The sequence below is a fragment of the Carica papaya genome, chromosome 9 (assembly GCF_054855325.1).
Source record: "Carica papaya isolate Zhongbai chromosome 9, ASM5485532v1, whole genome shotgun sequence".
NCBI classification, from domain to species: Eukaryota; Viridiplantae; Streptophyta; class Magnoliopsida; order Brassicales; family Caricaceae; genus Carica; species Carica papaya.
In genome coordinates, this window is record NC_142317.1 from 9,393,637 (window position 1) to 9,417,954 (window position 24,318).

Sequence of the window (24,318 nt, forward strand, 5' to 3'; positions counted from 1 at the left end):
AAGTGAAATTTTGAGAAAAAATGAATTAAGGACGAGATTGAAATTTTTATTTTTTTAAAAGGTGAAAATTTAGGTTTTGGAGGTCTTTTTTTAAAAAATTAGAAATAGATGGTTAAAGTGCAAATAGAGAAAGTTCAGCCACATAGGACTGCTCAATCAGCAGCCTTGACAAACCAGAGCGCGCTACGTGGCAAGGTGCACTTATGTCGGTGTTACGCAGGAGGCCACACTAGTGATCCGCATACCCCACGATTGGACGACTCAGGAACAATCTCGCGCGCGTGGACGACCTAGATTCGTTTTCTTCTTAGGCGCGATCAGACGGTCGAGATCAATCGTGATGAGGTGTCTACATTTGTTTTCTCCTATGGCGCGATCGGACGGACAAGATCAATCGTGATGGACGGTCCAGATCAATGCGGGATGTTTATAAATACTTCAGATCGCATGGAAAACTAAATCCTAGCCATTAGCTCTCGCCAGAAAAATAAGAATTAAATGTCGAAGAAGAAGGCCGATCGCCAACTGCTGTCTCACTAGAGCCACTGCCGACCGCCAAAAAAGGTAAAAATTTCTCTTACTTGCTCGAAATTTGATTATGAGTACCCCTACAGCCAAATCAAAGCAAGAGGGACGACAGATGAGCTAGAAACTGTGGGCAAAGCCTGGCGGAGCCGCGGCGGCTAGAACTCCAAAATTGGCCGAAATGAGTTTTGGACACTGATTTTGGATTTTTTGAGTATTTTTAGGTACGTGACGAGTTTTTTGAATTTCACAGAAAAAATTCAAGAAATCTTGTACCCATTAAGAAGCGTAGTAGACAGTTCGACATGTCGAAATCCCGATCCGGGTAAGAATCTCTTACCTTATTCTCTGTTACTGTAAATTAAGGATTAATTATGCATAATTTTTTATTTTTGTGAAAAATTTAAAAACTCTAAAAATAATTATAGGTTACTAGTGGAGCCGAAACCGGTTAGTTCACAATTGTTTTGATTTTTTGTTTATTTTCCTGTATTGTCCTAATTACTTGATTTTTGTATAGTATATGTTTTTAATTTATAGTTCAATAGTCTTATCAACTTATCTGATTATTTTGGTTATATACCGTCAATATGAATGTAGTTTAATTGATATGTGAATGTGATATAAGATATTAGTATAAGTTCGTTGGTTATTTGTTGATAAAAATCTGTATGTGAAAGACTTACTGGTTACCTAGGAAAATGGTAGACGGGCCCGGTACATAGGAAATCCTTCTGTAAATATTACCTTAGTCGGACACGGCTGGGAAGTTCTTTACCGAAAAGGTTTAGGAGATATGGTTCACTCTCATACTGAACGGGATATTAAGGCGATGAAATGTTTGACACTCATTATTGGACGGGGTATGGGGATGGTCAATCAATTGTAAAATTGGATATTGGGTTCATGAGTAGGGGGGACACCTCTATGGACTCCTAGGGGTACCAGCAAGTAGGTAAGAAAGGAAAGTTATTGTTTCTCATTCTTTTATGTTCTAGATTTCGAGAGCCATTGGAATTGTAGCGCCCGGACCGAGAAGGAAAAAAAAAAAAAAGAGCCACGACGGCAGCCACGCCAGCAGGCCCGGTCAGCAGTCCCGGCCAACCGGGACCTGCCACGTGGCAAAACCACGTCGTTCCAAAAAGGGCCACGTTGGCGATCCGCGTGGGCGCGATCGGACGGCCCAGATCAAGCGTGCGATCGGACGGCCCAGATTTAAACGCACGGACGGCCCAGATTTAATAAAAAACGGACGGCCCAGATTAAAACAAAATGGATGGCTGAGATCAAAAGGTAAGGGGTTATAAATAGAACCCCCACACCAGACCACAAACCCTAGCCGCCTGCCGCTCGCCGGAGAAGACGAACCAGAAGCCGGCCGCCGCCACCCGCCGTCGCACCGGAGGAACTTCCGACCGCCGATCGAGGTAAATTTCGTATCTCCGACTCGTTTTTCCACGCTGATTCCTCTTGTGGCCAAATCGGAGCCAAAATCTCTGCCAAACGGCCGGAATGCACGGCCGAAGCCCAGCGGCGCCGCCGCGCCCTTCTTGGTTTTTGCCTCCGATGAGGCCCTTCCCGGCCTCCGTTTGATGCAAATTTTATATCACCGTGATCACCACTCTTTTCTCTACAGGTTGACCGGAGCCGAATCACCAAAACACGAACCTCGCCGGAGAGCCGCCGCACCCGAGAGTGCCGCCGCACCCGAGAGTGCCGCCGCCGGTAAGCTCCGTTTTTCCGTGATTTTTTGGCCCCCTGAGGGCCCTAGGGTTGTTTTCTCGCAGGGACCGATGCGAGTGTGGCCAAATTCGGCCGGAAACGGCCGAAAACAGCCAACCCGAGGCGAATCGCCGTCGCCGGAGCACGGCGGAGCCGCCGTGCCGGAGTTGCGATTTGGGCCGAAAGGGGCCCTGGGCCTAATCTGGGATTTTCTTGGAACACGTGCAGGTACCAATAGTGCGTTTCAGTTCTCCGAGGAAAATTCAGGGAAAATTAGGGACAGCCTGTAGGCGCACTGTGAAGCCGTGTTCAGACCCCGAAACGAGTAAGGACCCCTCACCCTATTTCCTATCACGGTCTTAAAGTTCAATAAATGATAAAACGGTATTTCATGAATCAACGAATGTGTGAAATTGCTTAAGGTCGCTAATGGAGCTCGAGTCTAGTGTATTTGTCGGTTAACTGTTATTTGGCTTGTTTTACAGTCTTCAATGCAGCATGAGGTTCGATGTTTTCATTTTATGGTTTCGTATGCATATTGTACTGTTTTATTGATTATGGATTGAATGACTGGGGTGTTGATACTGCATGTTGTCTGTTTGGCATAAATTATCGTTTAGCTTGTTTGTATGTGATTGAAAATGCTGACTGCGGGAAAAGGCGAATGAAAGATTACGTGAATGGAAATTGTATAATGTGTTCAGCCTGACTAGATATCCTGGGAGATGGTGGACGGACCGGGTCCGTGGGGAACCCTACCGGGATTGTGGTCTCCCATACCGGACGGGGTATGGAGATCTTATGTGTTTTGGCACCCATACCGGACGGGGTATGGGGACGGCCCATTTCACCCTCATACCGGACGGGGTAATGAGGTCTATGGTTTGGCGCCCATACCGGACGGGGTATGGGGACGGCCCGTTTCACCCTCATACCGGACGGGGTAATGAGGTCTATGGTTTGGCGCCCATACCGGACGGGGTATAGGGACGGTCCTGGAATATGATCTCAAGTGTTAAAGATTAACGGGTAGCGGGACCCCTACGGATCCCCATGGATACTAGTGGGCTGGTGAATTAGGAAAATATGTTGTGAAACTATTGAATTACGAAGAGTGTGATAGGTATTATGTTATACAGTTCATATATATGTTTTCATGATGATGATGATGTTATTGCTTTCGTATATTGTTTTATGAATTTCACCGAGGTGAGTAAATGGTAAAGGTTTTATTTTCGATAAAAGGATTTGTTGTAAATTATGCTCCATTGGTCTTTTTGTGTTTTTTCTACCCACCTTTACCTCCGTGACGGTGAGATATCGTGATGTCTTTACTGGGCTAGTGTAGCTCATTCCTTATTTAATCATTTCAGATCAAGAGGACATCGTTCCCGAGCCGCTTCCGCAGGAGGACGACGAAGGGGACGCCTAAGGACTCCATAGTCACATTCGTAGTTTTTACTTTCAAGTTTATCCTTTAGGTAGTTTAATCTTTTATAATTTGTGAGCACGTTTTGGTTTTAGTGTAAGGGATGTTATTCAAATTTTGACTTCGCTTCCGCATTTGAAATTTTTAATATACACTCCATTTTAAATTTTCGGGGCCGTTACAGGAATGATCACTACCTCTGATAGAGTTCGCCTGCAATAACAGCTACCAGACAAGTATCAGCATGACACCATACGAGGCATTGTATAGCCACCCACGCAGATCACCGATTTGTTAAAAAGAGCTGGGTGATAGAAAATTATTCGGCCCAGATGTTGTGGAGGAGACTACAACCAAAATAGTTAAAGTCATAAAGAACATAAAGACAACTAAGAGCAAACAGAAAAGTTATACGGACTCCCGAAGGAGGGATTTAGAATTTGAGAAAAGTGATTGAGTGTTTCTTAAGGTCACTCATTTCAAAGGGATCAGTAAGTTTGGCAAGAGAGGAAAATTAAATCTCCGATTCATCAGACTATTTGAGATCTTAGACCGGATTGGTATGACTGCCTATAGACTGACACTACATCCAAAGCTATTCAAGCTTCATAATGTGTTCCACATATCTATGCTACGTAAGTACAACCCAGACCCCTCATACATTTTATCCCACGAGTTCTTTTTACTATAGGAGGATCTATCATATGATGAGGTACTAGTAGACATTGTAGATCAGAAAAGAAGAGTACTGTGCAACCAAGAAATTCCATTCATCAAGGTCCTATGGCAAAACTATAAGCAGGAAGAGGCCACTTGGGAGCTGGAATCAAGCTTCAGGGCTCAGTACCCCCAGCTACTCGACTGAGTGAGAGAGTGACCAATTTGAGGGACCAAATTTTTTTAAGGGAGGAGAGTTGTAATATCCGGGCACGAAGAACAACCCGAGACAAAGTTTTTATTTTATAATTATTAATTTAAAATAATTGATTAATTTATTTTATTTTTATTTAAGTAAAATTTTGAGAAAAAATAAATTAGGGACGAGATTGAAAATAATTTTAGAAAAAAAGAGTGAAAAATTGGGTTCTGAGATTATTTTTGAAAGAAAAATTAGAAACAAGAGGTCAAAGTATAAATAGAAAAAATTTAGCCACGTAGGACTGCCCAGTCAGCAGCCTCGACAAACCGGAGCGCGCTGCGTGGCAAGATGCACTGATGTTGGTGCCACACTGGCGATCCACATGTCCCATAATCAGACGGCTCAGGATCGAAACCACGCGCGTGGACAGCTCAGATTCGTTTCTCCCTTAGGCGCGATCGGACAGTCGAGATCAATCGCGATGAATGATCCAGATTTGTTTCCTCCTTAGGTGCAATCGGGCGAACGAGATCGATCGCGATAGACGGCCTAGATAAATGTGGGATAGTCATAAATACTTTGCATCACATAGGAACCTAAACCCTAGTAGGTAGCCCCGTCGGAAAAGAAGAACCAGACGTCGGAGAAGGAGGTCGATCGCCGCCGCACCGGAGTCACCATCGATCGCCAAAAAAGTTAAAAATTTCCCTTACCCACTTGAAATTCGATTCTGAGTACCCTTGTGGCCAAATCAGAGCAAGAGCAATGACAGGTGAGCCAGAAACTATGGGCAAAACAAGGCAGAGCCGCCCCGACTAAAACCCCAAAATTGGCAAAAATGAGTTTTGGACACCGATTTTAGATTTTTTGGGGTATTTTTAGGTATGTGACGAGTGTTTTAAATTTCAAATAAAAAAATCAAAGAACCCCGTACTCGTTAGGAGATGTAGTGGACAACTCGACGTCTCAAAATATCGATCCAGGTAAGGATCCCTCACCCTATTCTCTGTTATGGTAAATTGAGTGTTAACGATGTATAATTTTGTATTTTTGTAAAAAATTAAAAAATCTTAAAAATAATTACAGGTTACTAGTGGAGGCAGAACTGGTTAGTTCATAATTATCTTGATTTTCTGTTTATTTTCCTGTACTATTTTATTTGCTTGATTTTCGTATAATAGATGTTCTTAATTTATAGTTAATAGTCTTATCAACTTATTTGGTTATTTTGGCTATATACTATCAGCATGAATATAGTTTAATTGATATGTGAATGTGATATGAGATATTAGTATGAGTTTGTTGGTTTTTTGTTGATGAAAATCTATATGTGAAAGACTTGTTAGTTACATAGGAAAATGGTAGACGGGTCCGGTACATAGGGAACCCTACCTTGAACATTACCTTAGTTGGACGAGACTAGGAAGTCCCTTACCGGAAAAGTTTAGGAGATATGGTTCACTCTCATACCGAATGGAGTATCGAGGCGATGGAATGTTTGGAGCCCATTACCGGACGGAATATGGGGACGACCGATCAATTGTAAAATTAGATATTGGGTTCACGAGTAGGGGGGACACCCCTATAGATCCCCAAGAGTACCAGTAAGCAGGTAAGAAAGAAAAACTATTTTTTTCGTTCTCTTATGCATGAAAGTGAAAAGCGATATGGATGTGAGTTTTCATAGGTTGTTTTTGGAAAGCTCGTTATGATAAGTATTAAACAAATATTTTCAAGTTTAAATGTATTTAAATAAAGTAAAGGCTCTATTAGTAGTTTTTCTAATTTTTTTACTAATCTTTAGTTTTTCGTATATGTGATAGTGTGATATTTTTAAATGTAAGCAGGTAAGAAAGAAAAACTATTTTTTCTCGTTTACTTATGCATGAAAGTGAAAAGTGATATAGATGTGAGTTTTCATATGTTGTTTTTGGAAAGCTCGTTATGATAAGTATTAAATAAATGTTTTCAAGTTTAAATGTATCTAAATAAAGTAAAGGCTCCATTAGTAATTTTTCTGATTTTTTTACTAATTTTCAGTTTTTCGTATATGTGATAGTGTAATATTTTTACTGGGCTAGTGTAACTTACGCTTTCATTAACTATTTTAGATAAAGAGATCTAATATCCAGATTTCGATCAGTAAGAGGATTGTGAGTAGTTCACTATCCGGACTCCCTTCAAATGCTAGTGAAGGTTGTCGTAGAATACTTAGTTATTCGCTTTTCGTTTTATTTTTTAAATTTTCGTTTGTCTTTTAGAATGAACATTCTCGTAGTCTTATTAGACATTCAAAATTATTGTGTAAGGAATGTAAACTCTAATTCTATTAATTGCTTCCGTATTTAATTCATGAATTTATTTTTCTTTAAGTTCCGGGCCTCTACATATTGAATATGATAATATCTAATTATAAAACCTTTATGAAGACTATTACAATTATTATAATTGATAATATTTAATTTAATAAGATAGTAAATTTTTGAATTTATGATCAATATAATTGTATATGATCAACTTCCCTTATTAGATAAATATAATGTTATATTGTTAATTATTATTTCAATTTTTGCCATAAAATGCCAATTTCAATGGTATATATACATATGTGGATAATATCAAAAATTTTATGTTTAGATAATATATATTTATTGTTAATATTAGGATATTATTTTTATATTTTAAAATTTTAAATAAATAATTGTTTCATACATTATTATAATTATTTTTACATTTAATAAAATGTATAATTTGTGATTTATTTAAAATTAATTTCTATTTTTATATTTTAAAAATTTAAATAGATAAATATTATGTATTTATCATATTAAATATTTTATATTTTAAAATTAAAATTTGAGTAGACGATATTTGAATTTATTTTACCTAATATATGTAATTATAATTTTCATTTTATATTTTAAATTTTGAATTATAATATTTAATGTTTTATCGTTACATAATATATATTTATAACTAATATTAATATACTATTTTTGTTTCTTATTTAAAAAAAAAACGAAAAATTCCATGTAGTATTTTGATATTATTTTTATATATAAAAATATGTTGATATATTAATATGGTTTGTAAAAGTTCAAACCTCTACAAGAAATTCTAAGTGTATAATTCAGTAATAATCAAATAAACAATTTTAAAATTTATAATTTAACGGAAGCAAATAAAGTTTAGGGTTACATTCCTTACACAGTTTACTTAAAATGTCTAATAGGGCTACATGAATGCCATTGAAATTTAAATAGGAAAAATATAAGAGAAAACAAATACGATTAACCTCTACTCGAAACTGATGAAGTGGAAAAGACAATCTCTTAACTAATTTTTTGTCATTTAGGATCCAAATCTTGGTCGCCATGATCTGAAATGATTAATAATAAAGATGTGAACTAACTCAGTGAGAATATAGACATCTTACCACTGATACGAAAAATCAAAAGATTGTAAAAAAATCATAAAATAACCAATGAAGCCAATTCTTAGTAAAACTCAAATGGTAGTGCATTCATTATTCGTTTAACTGAAAACGTTAGTATTTCTTCGACTCACTTTTAAATCATCAAATGTCATTTATTAATATAAGAATTAGAATAACAATCTCATAGTATACATTCTAAAAGACATATAACAATTAACCCTTCACTATTTTTCAAAATTAGATTCCTTACTATATTTGAAATACCCGGGCCCCGAATTTGGCACAGGATAAATTTTCTAACTAATAAAATATATATATAATTAAAAAATATTATTTTAATCTAATTTTATTAAATTATTTGAGAAAAATAGGTTAGAGACGAAATTGAAAGCAATTTGGGAGAAGAGAGGTGAAATTTTGAGTTCGATGGGTGTTTTTGAAAGAAAAAATTAAAATAGAGGGTCAAAATACAAAAAGAGAAAATTCAGCCACATGGGATGACCTAGTCAGTAGCCACGTTGAAGCAGAGCACGCCGCGACTGAAACCAGAAACTGTGGGCAAAGCTCGGTAGAGCTGCTGCGATTGAAACCCTAAAACCCCTCCAATGAGCCCCTTCCCGTTTCCTGTTTTACATATTTTTCTGATCATTGTGTTCACCATCCTTTTCTGTGTAGGTTAGTCGAAGAAGAAACCCTAGCCATGAAGGAGAACTGGTGAAGCTGCTGTACTCGGAGACATCCCATCTCGCTGGTAGGTTCAGTTTCTTATGATTTCTAGCCAACCGGGGCTCCCTAACATTTTGTTTTTGCAGAGATATGTGTAAAAACTAACCAAAACCGGCTAGGTCGAGGCGAACTGCCGTCGTGGGCGGTAGAGTCAGCACCGGAACATAGTGGCACTGCCGTACCAGAACCCTTAAATTGGCCAGAAAGAGCTTCTAATGCTGATTTTGGATTTTTTGGGGTATTTTTAGGTACATGACGAGTATTTTAATTCCCGTAGAAAAAATTCAGGAAACTCGAGACCCGTTAAGAGGCGTAGTAAATAGTACGATATTTTGAAACGCTGATCCGGTAAAGATCTCTCACCTTATTCTCGGTTATAGTAAATTGAGAATTAATAATTGATAATTGTGTGTTTTATGAAAAAATTAAAACAAATCACTAGTGGAGTCAGAACCGGTTAGTTCATATTTGTCCAGATTCTCTATTTATTTTTTTGTACTGTCTATATTTGCTTACTACTATATTGTGCATAATTTACTTGATGATTTTTGTAGTCTTTTCAGTTATTTGGTTATTTAGTTCCTCCTGCATTATTTATTCGATATTTTGGTTATTGGTTATTTGGTGATACTAAACTATATCGTTTGTTTAAGTGCCATTTGAGTTAATATGTGAATATAAAATGAGATGTTGCTATATTTTAGTGGTTGTTTGGATGATAAGAGTCTAAATAAATGAAAGTTTACTAAGCATCCTAGGAAAGGGTGGATGGACTCGGTACATAGGGAATTATACTGTGGATATTACCTTAGTCGGATAGGGTTGAGAAATCCCATACCGAAAGAATTTTAAAAGATATAGTTCACCCTCATACCAGACATGATATCGAGACAATGGTATTTGTTAGCGCCCATTACCAGGTGGGGTATGGGGACGGACAGATTAATTATCAAATCTTAATACTGGATCGACGAGTAGAGGGATATCCCTAGGGATCCTCAAGGGTCCTAGTAAGTAGGTTAAAAAGGAAGGATTTATGATCCTATGCATGAAATTGAAATGTCATTTGGCTAAGTGTCTTCATATGTTGATTTTGGAAGAAAACCATAACAGTAAGTATCGAATAAAAAGTTTTAAAGATAAATATATTTACTTAAAGTAAGGGCTCCATTAGTTGTTTTCTGATTTTTACTGACATCTGGTTTTCCGTATTAGTGATTAGTGTGATATTCTTACTGGGCTAATGTAACTCACTATTTCATTAACCATTTTAGATCAATAAGATCAAGATCTAGATCCTGGTCAGCAAGAGGGTTGTGAGTAGTTCACCTCCCGAGCTCCCTTCAAGTGCTAGTGAAGGTTGGCTTATGATACTTAGTTATTCATTTTTCTTTAATTAAAGTTTGTCTTTTATGAACCATGCAGAAGGGACATTCCTTTTGCATTTAAATTATAAATTTATTTCCTTTAAGGTCGCGGGCCTTTACACTATTCATCTCTTTCATTTTATCTTTTTCCTACCGGTGTCGCTAGGGGTCCATAAGAATCCCCACTGCACATGGAGACAAACGTTTTCTCTATAATTAAATGATCGTCCCATACCACGTCTGATAATTGGTGCCAGAACACACAACTATCTCAATACCCCGTCCGGTATGAACGCAATTAAAATAATTTCCAATCTCGTCTGATATGGGACTTCTCATACTCGTACAATTGAGGATAATGTCTATGGTAGGGTTCACCCTATGTACCAAGTTCGTACACTTTTTTCCAAGATACTCAGTAAGCCCCTTTTATTTAACACCATTAATTCACGCATATTTTTTCTTTTATTTATTATTTAGTCTTAAAAGATACATATATCTATATCCCAAGTAGCACATGAGTACAAAATTTATATTTCAAAGTACGTGAGTGAAATAAACAAGCATTATGCTGACAGAAATGTATTATGCACACAATCGAATGCATGACAACATAGATTAAGAAACCTTATCACATTAGCCATAGATTTAAAGCGAATAAATTAAAGTAAATAGATAAACATAAAAAATGACTGAAGAAGTAATTAATACAATTAAAACTCAAAACATGCATAAACTGACCGGTTACTGACTCTATTGAGAATTGTACTTAATTAACTGAAGGATCTCCAATTATCTAAAATTTCTATTTATTATTAGTTTGGCTTCAATTTAACCGTAACAAGGAAAAGTTGGTGATGGATTCTTACACTAGGTCGGTGTCAATAACACTATCTTTTTCACTACAGTTTCTGACGGTTTCTGATTCTTAGATATCTTGGATTTTCCTACTAAAATTAAAACGTACGTCAAAATAGTGTAAAAATACGCAAGAAACAACAAAAATGACAAAAATATCACTGGGGGGTGATCCGGTGCAGCGGTAGTGTCGTGTTCCACTGCTTGGTCCTCCTTCTTCAGCGGCTCTTCCTATCAATCAGGCTAGTTTCGACCGGTTCTCAGTGAAAATATGCTTAAATCATGGTTAGGAGGTGCCTCGTAACGAAAAGATAGAAAAAAATCGAAGCTTACGGGTGGTTTTGGCCTTCTGGTGCAGCAGCTCAGCCAAGCTCCGCCTTTTTAGTTATTTTACATTAAAAATGTGTACAAGGAGAGCAAGAAGAAAAATCGAGCTCATCGGTGCATTCTGGGTCTTCGGTGTGGCGGCACTGACATCCTCCGGTGGCTGGGCTTTTCCTCCGGCCGCCCTTATTCTTCTTCTCCAGCGAGGTGCGTTCGGCTAAGGTTAGGGTTTCGGTTGGAAGAGATGTTTAAATATCCCCTCCCTCGATCTGGGCCATCTATTTGGGCCCGCGTAGATCATCTTTAGCCGTCCAATCGCGTTTATTTGAGAAATAAATCTGAGTTGTTCGATCCAAGACGTATGGGTTGTCTAATCGCGCTTATTCGAGAAATCAGGTTGGACTGTTCGTGTGTGTAGGAGTGAACACGAGCCATTGGATCGCCCTGGCACACGGATCACCCGCATGGAGCCCGTGTCAACGTGTCTGCTACATGGCGTGTTTTGACTCGTTGTGCTACTGACGTAGCCGTCCTACATGGCCCTACTTTCTCTTTTTACGATTTGACCCCTATTTTCAAACTTCTTTTTCAAATATACTATCATTTATTTATAGTTACGTCATGCTTTTTAAAATTATTTTCAAATTCATCCAAAATACATATATCTAAAAAAAATGATAAAAATTAAACCATACAATTTTTAGTATCATTTTAAGGATTAAATTACATTATTGCAAGTTTAAATCTCGAGTTCGGAATGTTGCATAGGTTTTCTCTAAGTCATATATATATATTTTTTGAAATAAATCTCTAAGTGATAATATATTTTGATATTTGACATTGAAATATTTTACTTATTTCTTCAAAGTTTTTTTAAAATCATTTTTATCCACAAAAATGTATACATCTTTATTTTTAATTGGGTATAGAATATATTTTAGATAAACATAAATATTATTTTATGGAATAAAAATTATAAAAATTTAAATATTATTTTTTGATGAAAGATTTGTATGATAAATGAGATGTAAAAAACAAATAAGTGATAAAAAATTTGTACAATGCACAATCTCAAAGTTTGAAATAAATTAAAGATTTCAATATAAAACTGTATCTATATTATCAATTTTATTTTATTTTATCTCTTATATATATTATGAATTTAACTGACATGATATATTAATAACATCAATCGGTTAAAAAATTTTTAAATTAAAATTCAATTATATAATCGATTAAGATTTTTTTTATTTAATCAACAAAATAAAACTAAAAGCAAAATTATATTCTAAAATATATATATTATTGTATTAATTTTATGTTAAGAAAATAAAAAAACAAATAAAGATATGCCATTTGTCAATTCCCAATCTTCCTCGTATATATAAATGTATATATTTAAGTAAATTGGTGCTTTATTTGATTCATAAAATATGATTTTTATAATTACATAAAATATAATATAATTAATATCATATGTGAACAAAATTATAACAAAAATATAAAAAATTATAATATTTTGATTTTTTTTTTTTTGGTGAAAGATCTTAAGGTGAATAAGATACACAGAAGTATATAATCAACAATTTGTATAATGCATAATTTTGAAGCTTGTAATCAATTGAAAATAAATCATACAAAATATAATGGTATTCATATATTATTTTTATATTTAAATAAATAATTATTATATATAATTATAGTAAATAAATATATAATTAATATTTATATTATTATTTAATTTATTATATATTCAAAAATTATTTTTCTGTTAAAAAATAAATGAATTATTATTATATATTATCATATTAAAATAATAATTAATTGTTACATATTGATCATATTAGTTTTATATGTTAATATTTAAATCATTTATATATATATATATAAAATAAATAATTCGCAAGTCATGCACCAAAAACACTGGTATTATATAATTGTACCATTTAGTAATTTTTTAAATACGAAAGTTCTTCCGATTTACAAGAACAGAATATCAATCGAAGCATGGAACAGCGCGGGGTTGGAGATTGAAGAACACACGCCATCGGAATCACGCGTCTGTACGTGGGTACGAGCGTGGGGGGAAGTAAATAAACCGACATTGGAGGTGGGCGGTTTACGCCACCCGGAGGTACAAGAACCTTACGGTGCGCCACCATCACGTTACAAAAGTCCGCATTGATTGAACGCTTATATTTGCTTGACCTTTTCGCCTTTTTGAATCTCTCGTCGAGTTTATTCTTTTATTGTTTCTTTCCTTTATTGATCTTCATGGAAGTTCATGTAAAGCAAGAAATTATGGAACATTCCACCGCCATGCGGCGGAAGAACGAGAATGATAAACCTTCGAGAGACCCCATCCCACTTATCCAGCTTAGTAGTAGCAGCGACTCGGATTCAGACGATGATTCCGACGACTCGGACTCGGAGGAGAACGAAAATAACGGCGCCACGGTTGCTGCTTCTGGTAGAAGTGGGGCTTGGACTAATGGTTCTGCCGCCAAGAAGAGAAGGAAGTTAGATGAGCCAGGAGTCGTGTTGCCCGTGGGATTTCTGCAATCCCTTCCCCCTGAGGAACCGCTTCCTTCGCCTGCTCCGTCGATGGAGTTGGCAGTATTCGTGCCTAAGAAGCTGGTGAGTGATGCTGTGAGATGTAAGCAGTTCTGGAAGGCTGGGGACTATGAGGGAGCCCCTTGTGGTGATTGGCAGTTTTCTTCAGGTAAACACGTTTGTTGAATGTTGAATGTCGTTGATGCTTGACGGTTACTTTTCTTCAGGCGTTTACCTGGTTGATGGGGAATTTAAATGCAAACAGAAGAATGTATAGAAACTTTACTATCGATATTTTGATTTTTTTTTTGGGTTCGCGATTGAAGAACTATTGCGTTACTCTTAAGAATTAGCATGTGCATCATTGGGTTCTTTTGAAGAGATTTGATGGTTATTTATGAGTAACTCTGTTCTCCGGAAATAAGAATTAGCATGTGCATCATTAGCATTCTGATTTCATCATACCTGGAATCTTCTCTGTTCTCTTTTTTGGTGCTTTCTAGAAGTAAGTGTTTTCTGATTGGGTGATTGGATTAGGCATGGCTGCGAACAGCCAATAGTCAGAAAGTTAAATATGTGCTCGTCCTCCCCTCCAAACATTGAAATAATTCATGAATATAGCTTGTTCTACAAATGTAAATGACGGGATTTTAGTTGTTATAGTTGTTTCATTTCCGAAAAAAAGTTATGTAATGTTAAATTGAACAGAACTTACTGATAAAGGACGAGGATAGGAAGCATTGGTAAAATTCAGCATCAATCGATCAGAGATTTAGGGCAGATTGGAAACATATCTAGACTGGGTGAAAAATAAGTTGAGTTTAGCTGAATATTTGGATTTTCTGGTTTAGGTTAATTGAATATGAGTGAACTTGAGCTCAGCTTGAAAGTTCTTTTTTTTCTTGGTGAAACATGAACTTGCTAAGAAATGATATATTAGTTGGCTTTGTACTTGTCGGACTCAGGTTCTGTAATTGTGTCCATATTGAGCATGTCCAAGCTCGATTGTGGCATATTTGAAATAAAATAAAATTTGTTTGTATTATTGGAATTATTAATATATGAACAATAATATTAAATCTGCTCATGCTAAAGTTTCTAAACGATTTAGTTTTAAATATCTATATGTATATATAAGTAAATGCAAATTTGAGGTTCACTATCAATGAGATTGATCTCATCTACGCTTTAGCTCAGCTTGACCCTGTGGTAAATTGGGCTTGAGCAAGCATGAATTGTTTGAAGATAGGCTCACCTTGGCAAATTATCTAGACTGGTTGTATGGGGATCTCTTTTTACTTTCAGCAGAACAGAATTGCTGTATATCTGTTCTTGTTTGTGTTATTATCATTGATGGATCATTGGGTAAATGTTGAGAAGTTCTTAGAGTGAGAATCCTGCTGATACAAGTTGCAATATTTGGTTGGATTATTTAAAAGAGACTAATAAGATTGAAAGAACCATTGAAAAATTAATTGTTACGGGTAACAGCATGATATTACATGCTTTCCCTCTTAACAAGACTATTGGTAACGTCCCTAGTTAATTTGTGTCTCATTTGTTGTGCATTTTACTTACCATCCATACACAGTGAGTACCTCCCAGTAGTATTGAATAGTGACAAGTGCAATTATATTTCATATTTCTTCCGCGTTTGCAGGTGGCATGGATCATGTCAGGGTTCACCCCAAATTCCTGCATTCTAATGCAACCAGTCATAAGTGGGCCCTTGGAGGTGAGTTTTGTCTAATATATTTAATTTATTTGTGTTTTGATACTATGCATTTGACATTGAGATCTTTTACCTGCCTTCACTAAAGTTCTCTGATTGTTTAACCTGATTTTTTTGTCTTGTTTATTCAGCATTTGCAGAACTTCTGGACAACTCTTTGGACGAGGTATTTTCTGCAACATATATTATATAATCTGACGAAGTCTTATTTCCTGATGTTTGGCATTTTCTGTCTTTTTCAGGCCTGCAATAGAGCTACATATGTTAATATAGACATGCTTGAAAGTAGGAAAGATGGAACCAGAATGCTACTGATTGAAGGTATGCAGCTTGCTACCAGCACCATTTTTTGAGGATTTTGTGCTCTTAGACTTCCTCTGTTTCTGTTCCTGTCTCGGTCTTTATCTGTCTTTATATGCTGTCTTTCTTTATTTTTATGTTTTCTGTAGGGAAAGGGTGGGCAATTCAGGTTGGATGATTTGCAGGTTGGGCTTCAAATGGGGTTCTGATTAATAGTCCTTAAGATGTGAATCAATAGATGGATTACATTGATTTCTGAGGATATTATGGTTCAGTGCCCAATCAAACTTGCTTCCTTAACTCTCTGTTTTTCTTTTTAACTCAAGAAACAGGAAGGTGCCGTCTAATGAGCCCTTATATACATACTAGCACTCAGAATAGTTCACAAAAATCTGTTAAACACTAGATTAGCCTCTCCTAGATTTTCTTGTGACCTGTCTATACCTAGATGCCAGACTCAGGACTGTAGCATGGATGGGTGTTAGTTTCTATCTATATTTTATTGCTTACTGGTTTTAATTCCCATCAGAAGTGTTGTAGTTGCTCTGTATTTCTTTACTCTTAATTTGTTATGTAGGTTTGAATTGCTGAGGTCTATTAATTTCTCAAAGTTATTTTATGTTATGTAAATTTAGTTCCTGATGCTTCAAAATAAAGCTTAGATGCAGAATTTCTCATGTCTTTACATTTTTCTATTGTGCTTCCTTTGCAGATGACGGGGGAGGGATGGATCCTGATAAAATGCGTCACTGCATGTCTTTAGGGTATTCTGCAAAAAGCAAATTAGCCAACACAATTGGACAGTGTAAATCTCTCTCTCGTTTTTTTTTTCCAAGAAATGTGTATTGGAGGATTCTTTTGTGGTAGAAGGCATTTTAAATTTATTTTATTTCACCAGATGGCAACGGATTTAAAACTAGTACCATGAGGCTTGGAGCAGATGTAATAGTATTTTCACGTTGTTGTGGAGATAACGGAAAAAGGTTCATTTCTCTTTTTCTTTTTGTTTTTAATTGAGCAAGTATACCAAGAGGAGGTGGGGGCTTTGTTACTGATTTTGGAGAAGTTAGAGTGAGTTTGGCGAAGTATTTCTTTTTGGCTTGCTTCTCTTTCTTTTTTAATTTATTTAGCAGAAAGGTATGTTTATTAGCTTTTATCTTAACTTGCCCTTATTATTTTTGTTTAGGTACTTGAAGAAATTAACTTTAAATTCATCATGTTTATTTATTTATTCTTTTCATTTTCTGGTATTGTTGGATGTAAACTTTGCTGTTGTTGTTGTCTTCAGCCCTACACAGAGCATTGGATTACTATCATACACATTTTTGAGGAGCACAGGAAAGGAAGATATTGTAGTACCTATGGTAATATAGCGGTAACTTAAAAGGCTTTCCATCTGAAAAGAAGGATATAATGTTTATCACTTTATCCTGATCTTTTACATTATTTATTGAATTATACTATGATCTCCTATCATCTGAAATCAACCGATTGGTTAGGTTCCTTGCTCATTCACAATGGAAAGGAACCTTGGGTAGCAAGTTTTGTTAGGGCTTCGGTAGGAGTTAGGAGAGTTTCGCTGAGGAGGATGAGAGAGACAGAAGGGGGAAGAGAAGAGAGAAGAGAGAATGTTGGATGGGAATGATTTCATTAATCTGCATGCATGATGCTTACAGCCTACAAGTTATATACTAGGCAGAAGTTGGCAGCTAGTCTAACCAACTCTGCAGTAGTACATGACACCTACAGTACTGTACCTTTAGCAGGAAATGTTCCTTGTACTAATGGTACATTGTTGTAACGGAAATTCAAAAAGAAAAACCCCGATTCCGATTCCACTTCTTCCGGACTCAGCTAGCTCTTGATGCTGTTGGACTTTCTTAACATGTTCAATTGCATGAAGCACGTTTTCTTCTGGACATTTTGCTATTCTATTGGCTCTTCTGTTATTGTTCACTTTTTGTCAAGTCATCAGATTTGTTGTTATCAGCAAACTATTTGAGTTTGTTCTTCTCATTCTGTTTGATCTTGGACAGATAGTTTCACCTACATGGGGATGATAAATACCTGCTTTGCAAAGCCTTTTTCCTAATTTTCAGTCTCCCCTTTTTTTCATTCCTTGATCTGTGCCAGGGGTCTACTCAAGATGTTGCTCATTGAATTGCATATCATTGAAATATACATAATTATTGGCTTAACCAAAAATTTTATTCCATAATGTATCTACCGAATATAAGTAGGGTTTTAGATTGAATGGTTTTATTTATTACTATTGTATATGCATTTTTATATTTCCTCCCAAATTTTGTCATCCATGTGTGAATGGCACACACTTGATGTGTTGGTTGTGATGTTCTTCTTTTACTATGCACAATAGTATATATTTATTTACTGTCTGGTGCAAGGTCTGTGCTTCAAGTACTTTATGTTATTTGGTAACTATTGAAATTTTGTTCAGGTTATATGCTTCTAATTATTTTGTTTTTGTTTAATTAAATGAAAAGCTCGACTATGAAAGAAGCGGATGTGAGTGGAACAAATTGATTCGCAGTTCTGTTAGTGATTGGAATAAAAATGTCGAAACAATTGTTCAGTGGTCTCCATTCTCTAATGAAGCAGATCTCCTCCGCCAGGTAATTTCTTTTTCATTTAGGTGGAAAACAAGGTAAGTTAATTTTAACTTCTTTCCGGTTCAAGTTATGCTAATAGAATGTAGCAGCATGGTTCCTAAAGGTTTGCAGTGTCTAGTCATAGTCAGATTAGGATTGGTTAGAGTCTATGACTACTTTGTAATTCCTTTAAACAGAACGCAACAATCAGTGAAAGAAATTTATAGCAATTTATGCTCTTTTGATTGTATGATGCAATCAAATCTTAGATGTGACTCCAAAGGTTTTCTCTTCTTAGCCGGGATATCTAAGAAATTCTAAAGTTTGTTGCTAGTATTTACTCGCTAAGTAGGCGATTGATCCGGAATTCTCTTTTGTTATATATTAATTCCCTAAAGCTACTATTAGCATGGGAGTGAATTATCATGGAGACTAGCCACACTTTACCATGATGTTATCTAATTGCTAATTTTTGAGAGCATGACGCGCTTTCCAGGATGTCTTGAAGCTTGATACTAGAGGTGGCTGTTAAAAATTATGACAGCTTCAATATTGTCTATTTGAGAATAATATTTTTTTCCTGTATTTTTTGTGGTTACATTCCTATTTTTATACCTTGTTTTTCTATTGTTTTGGTTGGGATATCTATAAATATTATGTACTATGTCTTCAGCATGATGACAAAGAACAAAATCATAGTAATGTTCTATTTTGTTTCTCTACAATCTGGAGAGCTTTTTGTGAAATGAGTATCTAAATATGGATGGCCCTCTCGTCTGATTGAGTCCCTGCTCATGATATGTGTCCTTTGGGATGATTATTTTGCAACTTTAATTTTGGAGCCTCTTTCGCGAATTTGGATTTCTGATAATTCTTCTTGCTCTTTTACTTATTTATAACTTATGTTTGTTCCTCATAGTTCAATCTGATGAGGGATCATGGCACACGCATAATCATCTATAATCTTTGGGAAAATGATGAAGGGATGTTGGAGCTTGATTTCGATGTTGATCCCCATGTATGTATCCAATCTCCACGTTCTTTTGTGGATTATGGTGGTTCCTTCATGATTGAGATGCCAAATTTCTCTTTCAAAAGATTTTTTCTTGAGAGGTTAACTTTTATGGCTTATGGCTGTGTAGGATATCCAACTGAGAGGTGTCAACCGAGATGAGAAGAATATACAAATGGCCAGACAGTTCCCCAACTCGAGGCACTTCCTTACTTACCAGCATTCACTAAGAGTACAATGCTGCTTCTGAGTTTATATATTTGAAATTACTACATTTTGAGCCCTTCATGTGCTTCCCATTGTGTTACAATGAATAATAAGTTATTGTAGATGGATACCTTTAAAAGCAGAGCTAGTGATACCTGTTTGACTTTTTGCTAATTAATTGAGAAATGATTTATTGGAATATTTTTAGCTTCAACTTATCAGATTTTTCTTTTGGAACCATAAATACTTTCCATGTTTATGTCAATTTGTAGTGTTATGCATCAATTCTCTATCTAAGGCTTCCTCCTGGCTTCCGAATCATTCTTCGTGGGAAAGATGTTGATCACCACAACATAGTGAATGATATGATGATGACTCAAAAAGTTACATATCGGCCACAGTCTGCAGTTGATGGAACTCCAAAGGATCCAAATGTAATAGTCAAGCTAATAAGTTCTTTATACTTTTTCTTCTCGGGGACAAAAAGCTTTTATCTGTCCCTTTTCCTCTCCCTGGATCTCTACTCACTGATTGAATGAAACTCTTGTCCTCAGATGTCTGCTACTGTGACTATTGGATTCGTGAAGGATGCTAAATCTCACATTGATGTTCAAGGGTTCAATGTTTACCACAAAAATAGACTCATTAAGGTTTGTTTTGTTTGAAATAATAGCATGCACAATACTAATTGCATTTTCATGTCATTGATCCTTTTCATGGAGATTTTCATTTTGAGCAATTACATTGATTTTGGTATTTGCAATGCGATTGCCAGGCGGCATTAGTGGAAAACAAGCTTTTGTTAAGTTGAATGTTTTATGCATTAGTAATTCCGATTGAGCACAGTGGAATCATCATTGTCATAAGCGATTGAATTATGATTAATCTGATTCATGATGTAACTGTGTTATTGTTGTCTTGACTTGTTCTTGCAATCGTTGCTGTTTTTATGTTTCTACAATTTGTATTGCTGTTTTCTTACGTATGGCCAAGTGGCAGTACACTTTGCAGGCATAATGTCTATTTTCCAGTCCTATGATCGAGACTGTTCCTTTGTTTTTGTTTTGTTTGGTATTTTTGTTTTTCTGCCTGGGGGAGTAGGGTGGCTTACCTGCTGGGTGATTTCCATTTATGGATTATTTGTGATGTGGGATTGTGGGCAATAAAGCAAATTTAGGAATAGCTTTGTAAAACTCATAATCTATTAGTCATGACCAAGATAATAAGTTCATGTAAAACTTGAAATACCAACGAAAATACACTTTGAATAAGCACATGTGCAATTATCCGACTTTAGATTAGGAATCTTATTGTTTACTAGGATTTTATTTATCTGGGGATTCATATCTTTAATAAGCTTTGTTGTCATTTTCAGCCATTTTGGAGGCTGTGGAATGCTGCAGGAAGTGATGGCCGTGGAGTGATAGGTGGTGTTTCTTAATTTCTATGATTATAATTGGCAAAATTGAGTTGTCTTCTGATGTACTTCATTTCTATTTTAGGTGTGCTGGAAGCTAATTTTGTTGAACCAGCGCATGATAAGCAGGGGTTTGAGCGTACTACAGTTCTTGCAAGACTTGAGTCAAGACTAATACAAATGCAAAAAAATTACTGGTTTGTTTTCATGTCTCCTTACAGTATTAACTCTAGGATGTCGGGTCTTCTAGAATCTGTGTTGGTTTTTTGCTTAATTGTCCCAATAATTTTTATTTGTTCATGTAGGAGCTCCAACTGCCACAAGATTGGCTATGCTCCGAGGCGAAATGCAAAAGATCTGCATGAGTTTGAAGATAGAGATATAGAGTCTTCTAGTAATTGGCCCTTTACTCTTTCCTCTGAACATGATATGCTGTTATGTTATTTTTTTCATCTCTCATGCGTGTCTCCACTTCTCTAGAAACCTCTCCACATCATATGCATAAACCTTCTGAATCAAAAAAGAAGAGTACTCCTTCAAGCAGCCAGAAGGGAGTATCAGGTTCAGACAGACCTCATCAGAATAAGAAGCAAATAGGAATAGTTTCTGAAAAATGCGGGAACAGGCTTTCATCCAGCAAAGCCTTCACAAAATCTGGGAGAACAGTAAGCTCTTCTGAGCCGTCATCACCTGATGTGGAGGATGTCAATGATGATGTGCATTTTCGACAACCTGAGAGACAAGCCACTGGCACTAGCAAAATGACATCTCTTAGGGAGTCTTTTGGAAAAGTGTTGCATGTTACACATTCATTTTCGCACTTGGAAAGCACTGGAGCGGAGCAAGGTTGTTCATCTGGTGGAAGAACTCCTGGACAGGTCAGATAATTCTTGTTGAATTTTCTTTTTCTCTGTTTTCCATTTTGATTCTTTTGTTTTTAAGTGAAAACTTCCATTAGCTCCTGTGCTGTATTATTTTGTATGTTGACCTTGTTTTGCTGTGATAAGCAAAATGAAATAACAGTCCTAGTTTCTCTTTTTGCTTATCCAAGCCAGTTTGTGGTTATCGATTATGTGGTATTTCTATGATGTGGTCCTTTCTTTTATTTCTGTGGCTTCATTTTTGTCCATGTAAAAGCACTAATCTTTTGGGTTGAATGGTGGCTACTTGGTTGCATCAATTTTTAATGTTTTGTACTTTAGATTACTACTGATGCATTAATTTTTTGGTTTAACTTGCAGAGTACTGGATGTTCCCGTTCTGCCTCTGATTTACATTCTATAGATCTGTTAAAACAAGAGAACCGAGAATTGAGAGAATTGTAATTTGCTCCATGAGCCTCTAGTCTCATATTTCATGATTGTTCCCATTATTAATAGGTTGTTGCTTTCTTCAGATTGGAGAGAAAGGAGGCAGAGTTTCTACAAGAGTTACAGCATGAGAGAGATCGGTGCAAATCACTTGAGGCAGAGGTTTGTTCTCTGGTCATCTTTCTTTTATTATGAGTTTCTTTTCGGATGAGCTGTGTTTTTTGTGATTTATGTGTCTTTGTTTACTGTTTGGCTACTTCTACGTATATGTTCTTGGGTTGAATATGATATGTTTCCCATGCCAGCTTACTAGGTACACTGCATCTGCGATGATATTGTTGTGCATTTCATTTAAAATAAAATATAGTTTTTACTTCAATGAAGCCAGAATCAATTTTTATAGTAAATCTACAACTAGGTCAAAAGGTATTTGTGCTCTGCCTCAAATACTAGTTTTTACTTAATGAAAAATGGCTGGAAAAATTTCTATAGTAAATCTACAAAGACATTAGAGGGCTTTGATACTTTCTCCCCAGATATTAGTTTTTTACCACAATGAAAAATGGCATGAAACAATTTCTATAGTAAAACTCCAACTACATCTATTGGCATTGAGAATTTGCACAGGTAATTCAAATTCAATAAAGTAAAAAGCTTGGCCATGATAAACTTTCATTGTTGTGGTAGACTTACAAATTAATATTAAATTCTAACTCTACGTGGAAGAGAAGTAGGTTAGTTATTAAATATCAATGTTTTATTTATTAGTTATAGTTACGGAATATCAATATGGGTTCCTTGCACATTATTCAATCATGTTTATGGGCAATTGTTTTATGATATCTTCTTATATGCCCTAAATTACTTCAATCTTTCTTGAATTTAATAAAATTATTTTGTTTTTGTTTACCATATTTTTGTCTAGTGAGTTTTTTATAGACAATGAAATCTTCATATATTTGTACACAGCTTTTCATTTAAAATTTTTCTCATTCCCGGACATGATTTGTTAATAGCTGGAATTGGCAAGACAAAAAATTGAAGACTTGAACAAGGAACAGGAAAGTCTAATTGATATATTCTCAGAGGAGAGGGATCGACGGGACAAGGAGGAGGATAGTTTGAGAAGGAAGCTAAAGGTCTTTCTTTGAGCCATCTTGTCTTTAAAAGGCTCATATTGCATGTCTTATTACTTTTCTCCTCTGTTTAACATTTCCTGGATGGTCAAGTGGTTAACATTCGCTTCTTGTAGGATGCATCTAATACCATTCAAGAAATGTTGGAGAAGGTTAAGCTGTTGGAGAAGATGAAGCCTTGCAATAGCAAGCCAGTGCGGTGAGACTCTTAAAAGTTGTAGATGGGCAGTTTTTTTCCCTCCTGGGTTTTTTTTTGCAGCGTCAGCGGCATCTAATTTCTTAGAGATTTCAGAGAAGAAATTTCTTCTACCATAGTTGACCAAATAGAATCAGTCATGTTGTATATTCAGCTAGCATTAGTCGTATTTCTCCTGTCTTGCCCAGTTTCATGGCTGTATTCTTTCTTTCTATTTTTTGGTAGAAGTATTAAGGACAGAATGTTGGTCATATCTTTGTATCTATCCTTAGTTCCAAATTTCCAAATTAGTTGGTATAATTAATTAATTAAATGCAAAGTCAACTAAGTTACTCAATTAAATTAAAGAAAAAGAAATATTATCTTCCCTTCTTCTAATTCAGCACTATTGACTTAGAAAACTTGGATTCTTTTTTGTGGGTCAGTAGATCAGGTACGTTGGAACAGTGCAGATTAATGCTTGGAGAATGATTAAGAAGAAAAAGGATCATGCTTGTAACTAAATTGTGTGAGCACGAACTATTAATTATTGTACTCAAAAGTCGTTGAAATTTTCTCTTGTCAAATAACTAAAATGTAATGGATAATAGCTGGTGCTAG

General features: G+C 35.8%; 1 protein-coding gene across 1 annotated transcript; it reads left to right on the plus strand.

Annotated features, from left to right (window-relative positions):
• Nucleotides 1-13,216: 13,216 nt before the first annotated feature.
• On the plus strand, nt 13,217-24,096 carry LOC110822945 (protein MICRORCHIDIA 7-like). The gene is made up of 20 exons (XM_088211211.1): nt 13,217-13,968; nt 15,460-15,534; nt 15,663-15,697; nt 15,774-15,852; nt 16,544-16,636; nt 16,730-16,814; nt 17,120-17,195; nt 18,336-18,464; nt 19,360-19,458; nt 19,583-19,684; nt 19,932-20,093; nt 20,214-20,309; nt 21,035-21,086; nt 21,162-21,273; nt 21,382-21,470; nt 21,557-21,954; nt 22,318-22,397; nt 22,473-22,548; nt 23,403-23,525; nt 23,639-24,096. Exons 1-20 carry the CDS (start codon nt 13,521-13,523, stop codon nt 23,723-23,725), a joined length of 2,496 nt encoding a protein of 831 aa, XP_088067337.1. The 5' UTR covers nt 13,217-13,520; the 3' UTR covers nt 23,726-24,096.
• The last annotated feature ends 222 nt before the right edge of the window (nt 24,097-24,318 follow it).

Excerpts from the sequence above, each read along its gene's own strand:
- LOC110822945 (XM_088211211.1), top strand. The coding sequence starts at position 13,521 with ATGGAAGTTCATGTAAAGCAAGAAATTATGGAACATTCCACCGCCATG. Across the intron at positions 16,637-16,729 it reads AGCCAACACAATTGGACAGT|ATGGCAACGGATTTAAAACT; the intron begins GTAAATCTCTCT and ends TTATTTCACCAG. Across the intron at positions 22,549-23,402 it reads GCAAATCACTTGAGGCAGAG|CTGGAATTGGCAAGACAAAA; the intron begins GTTTGTTCTCTG and ends ATTTGTTAATAG.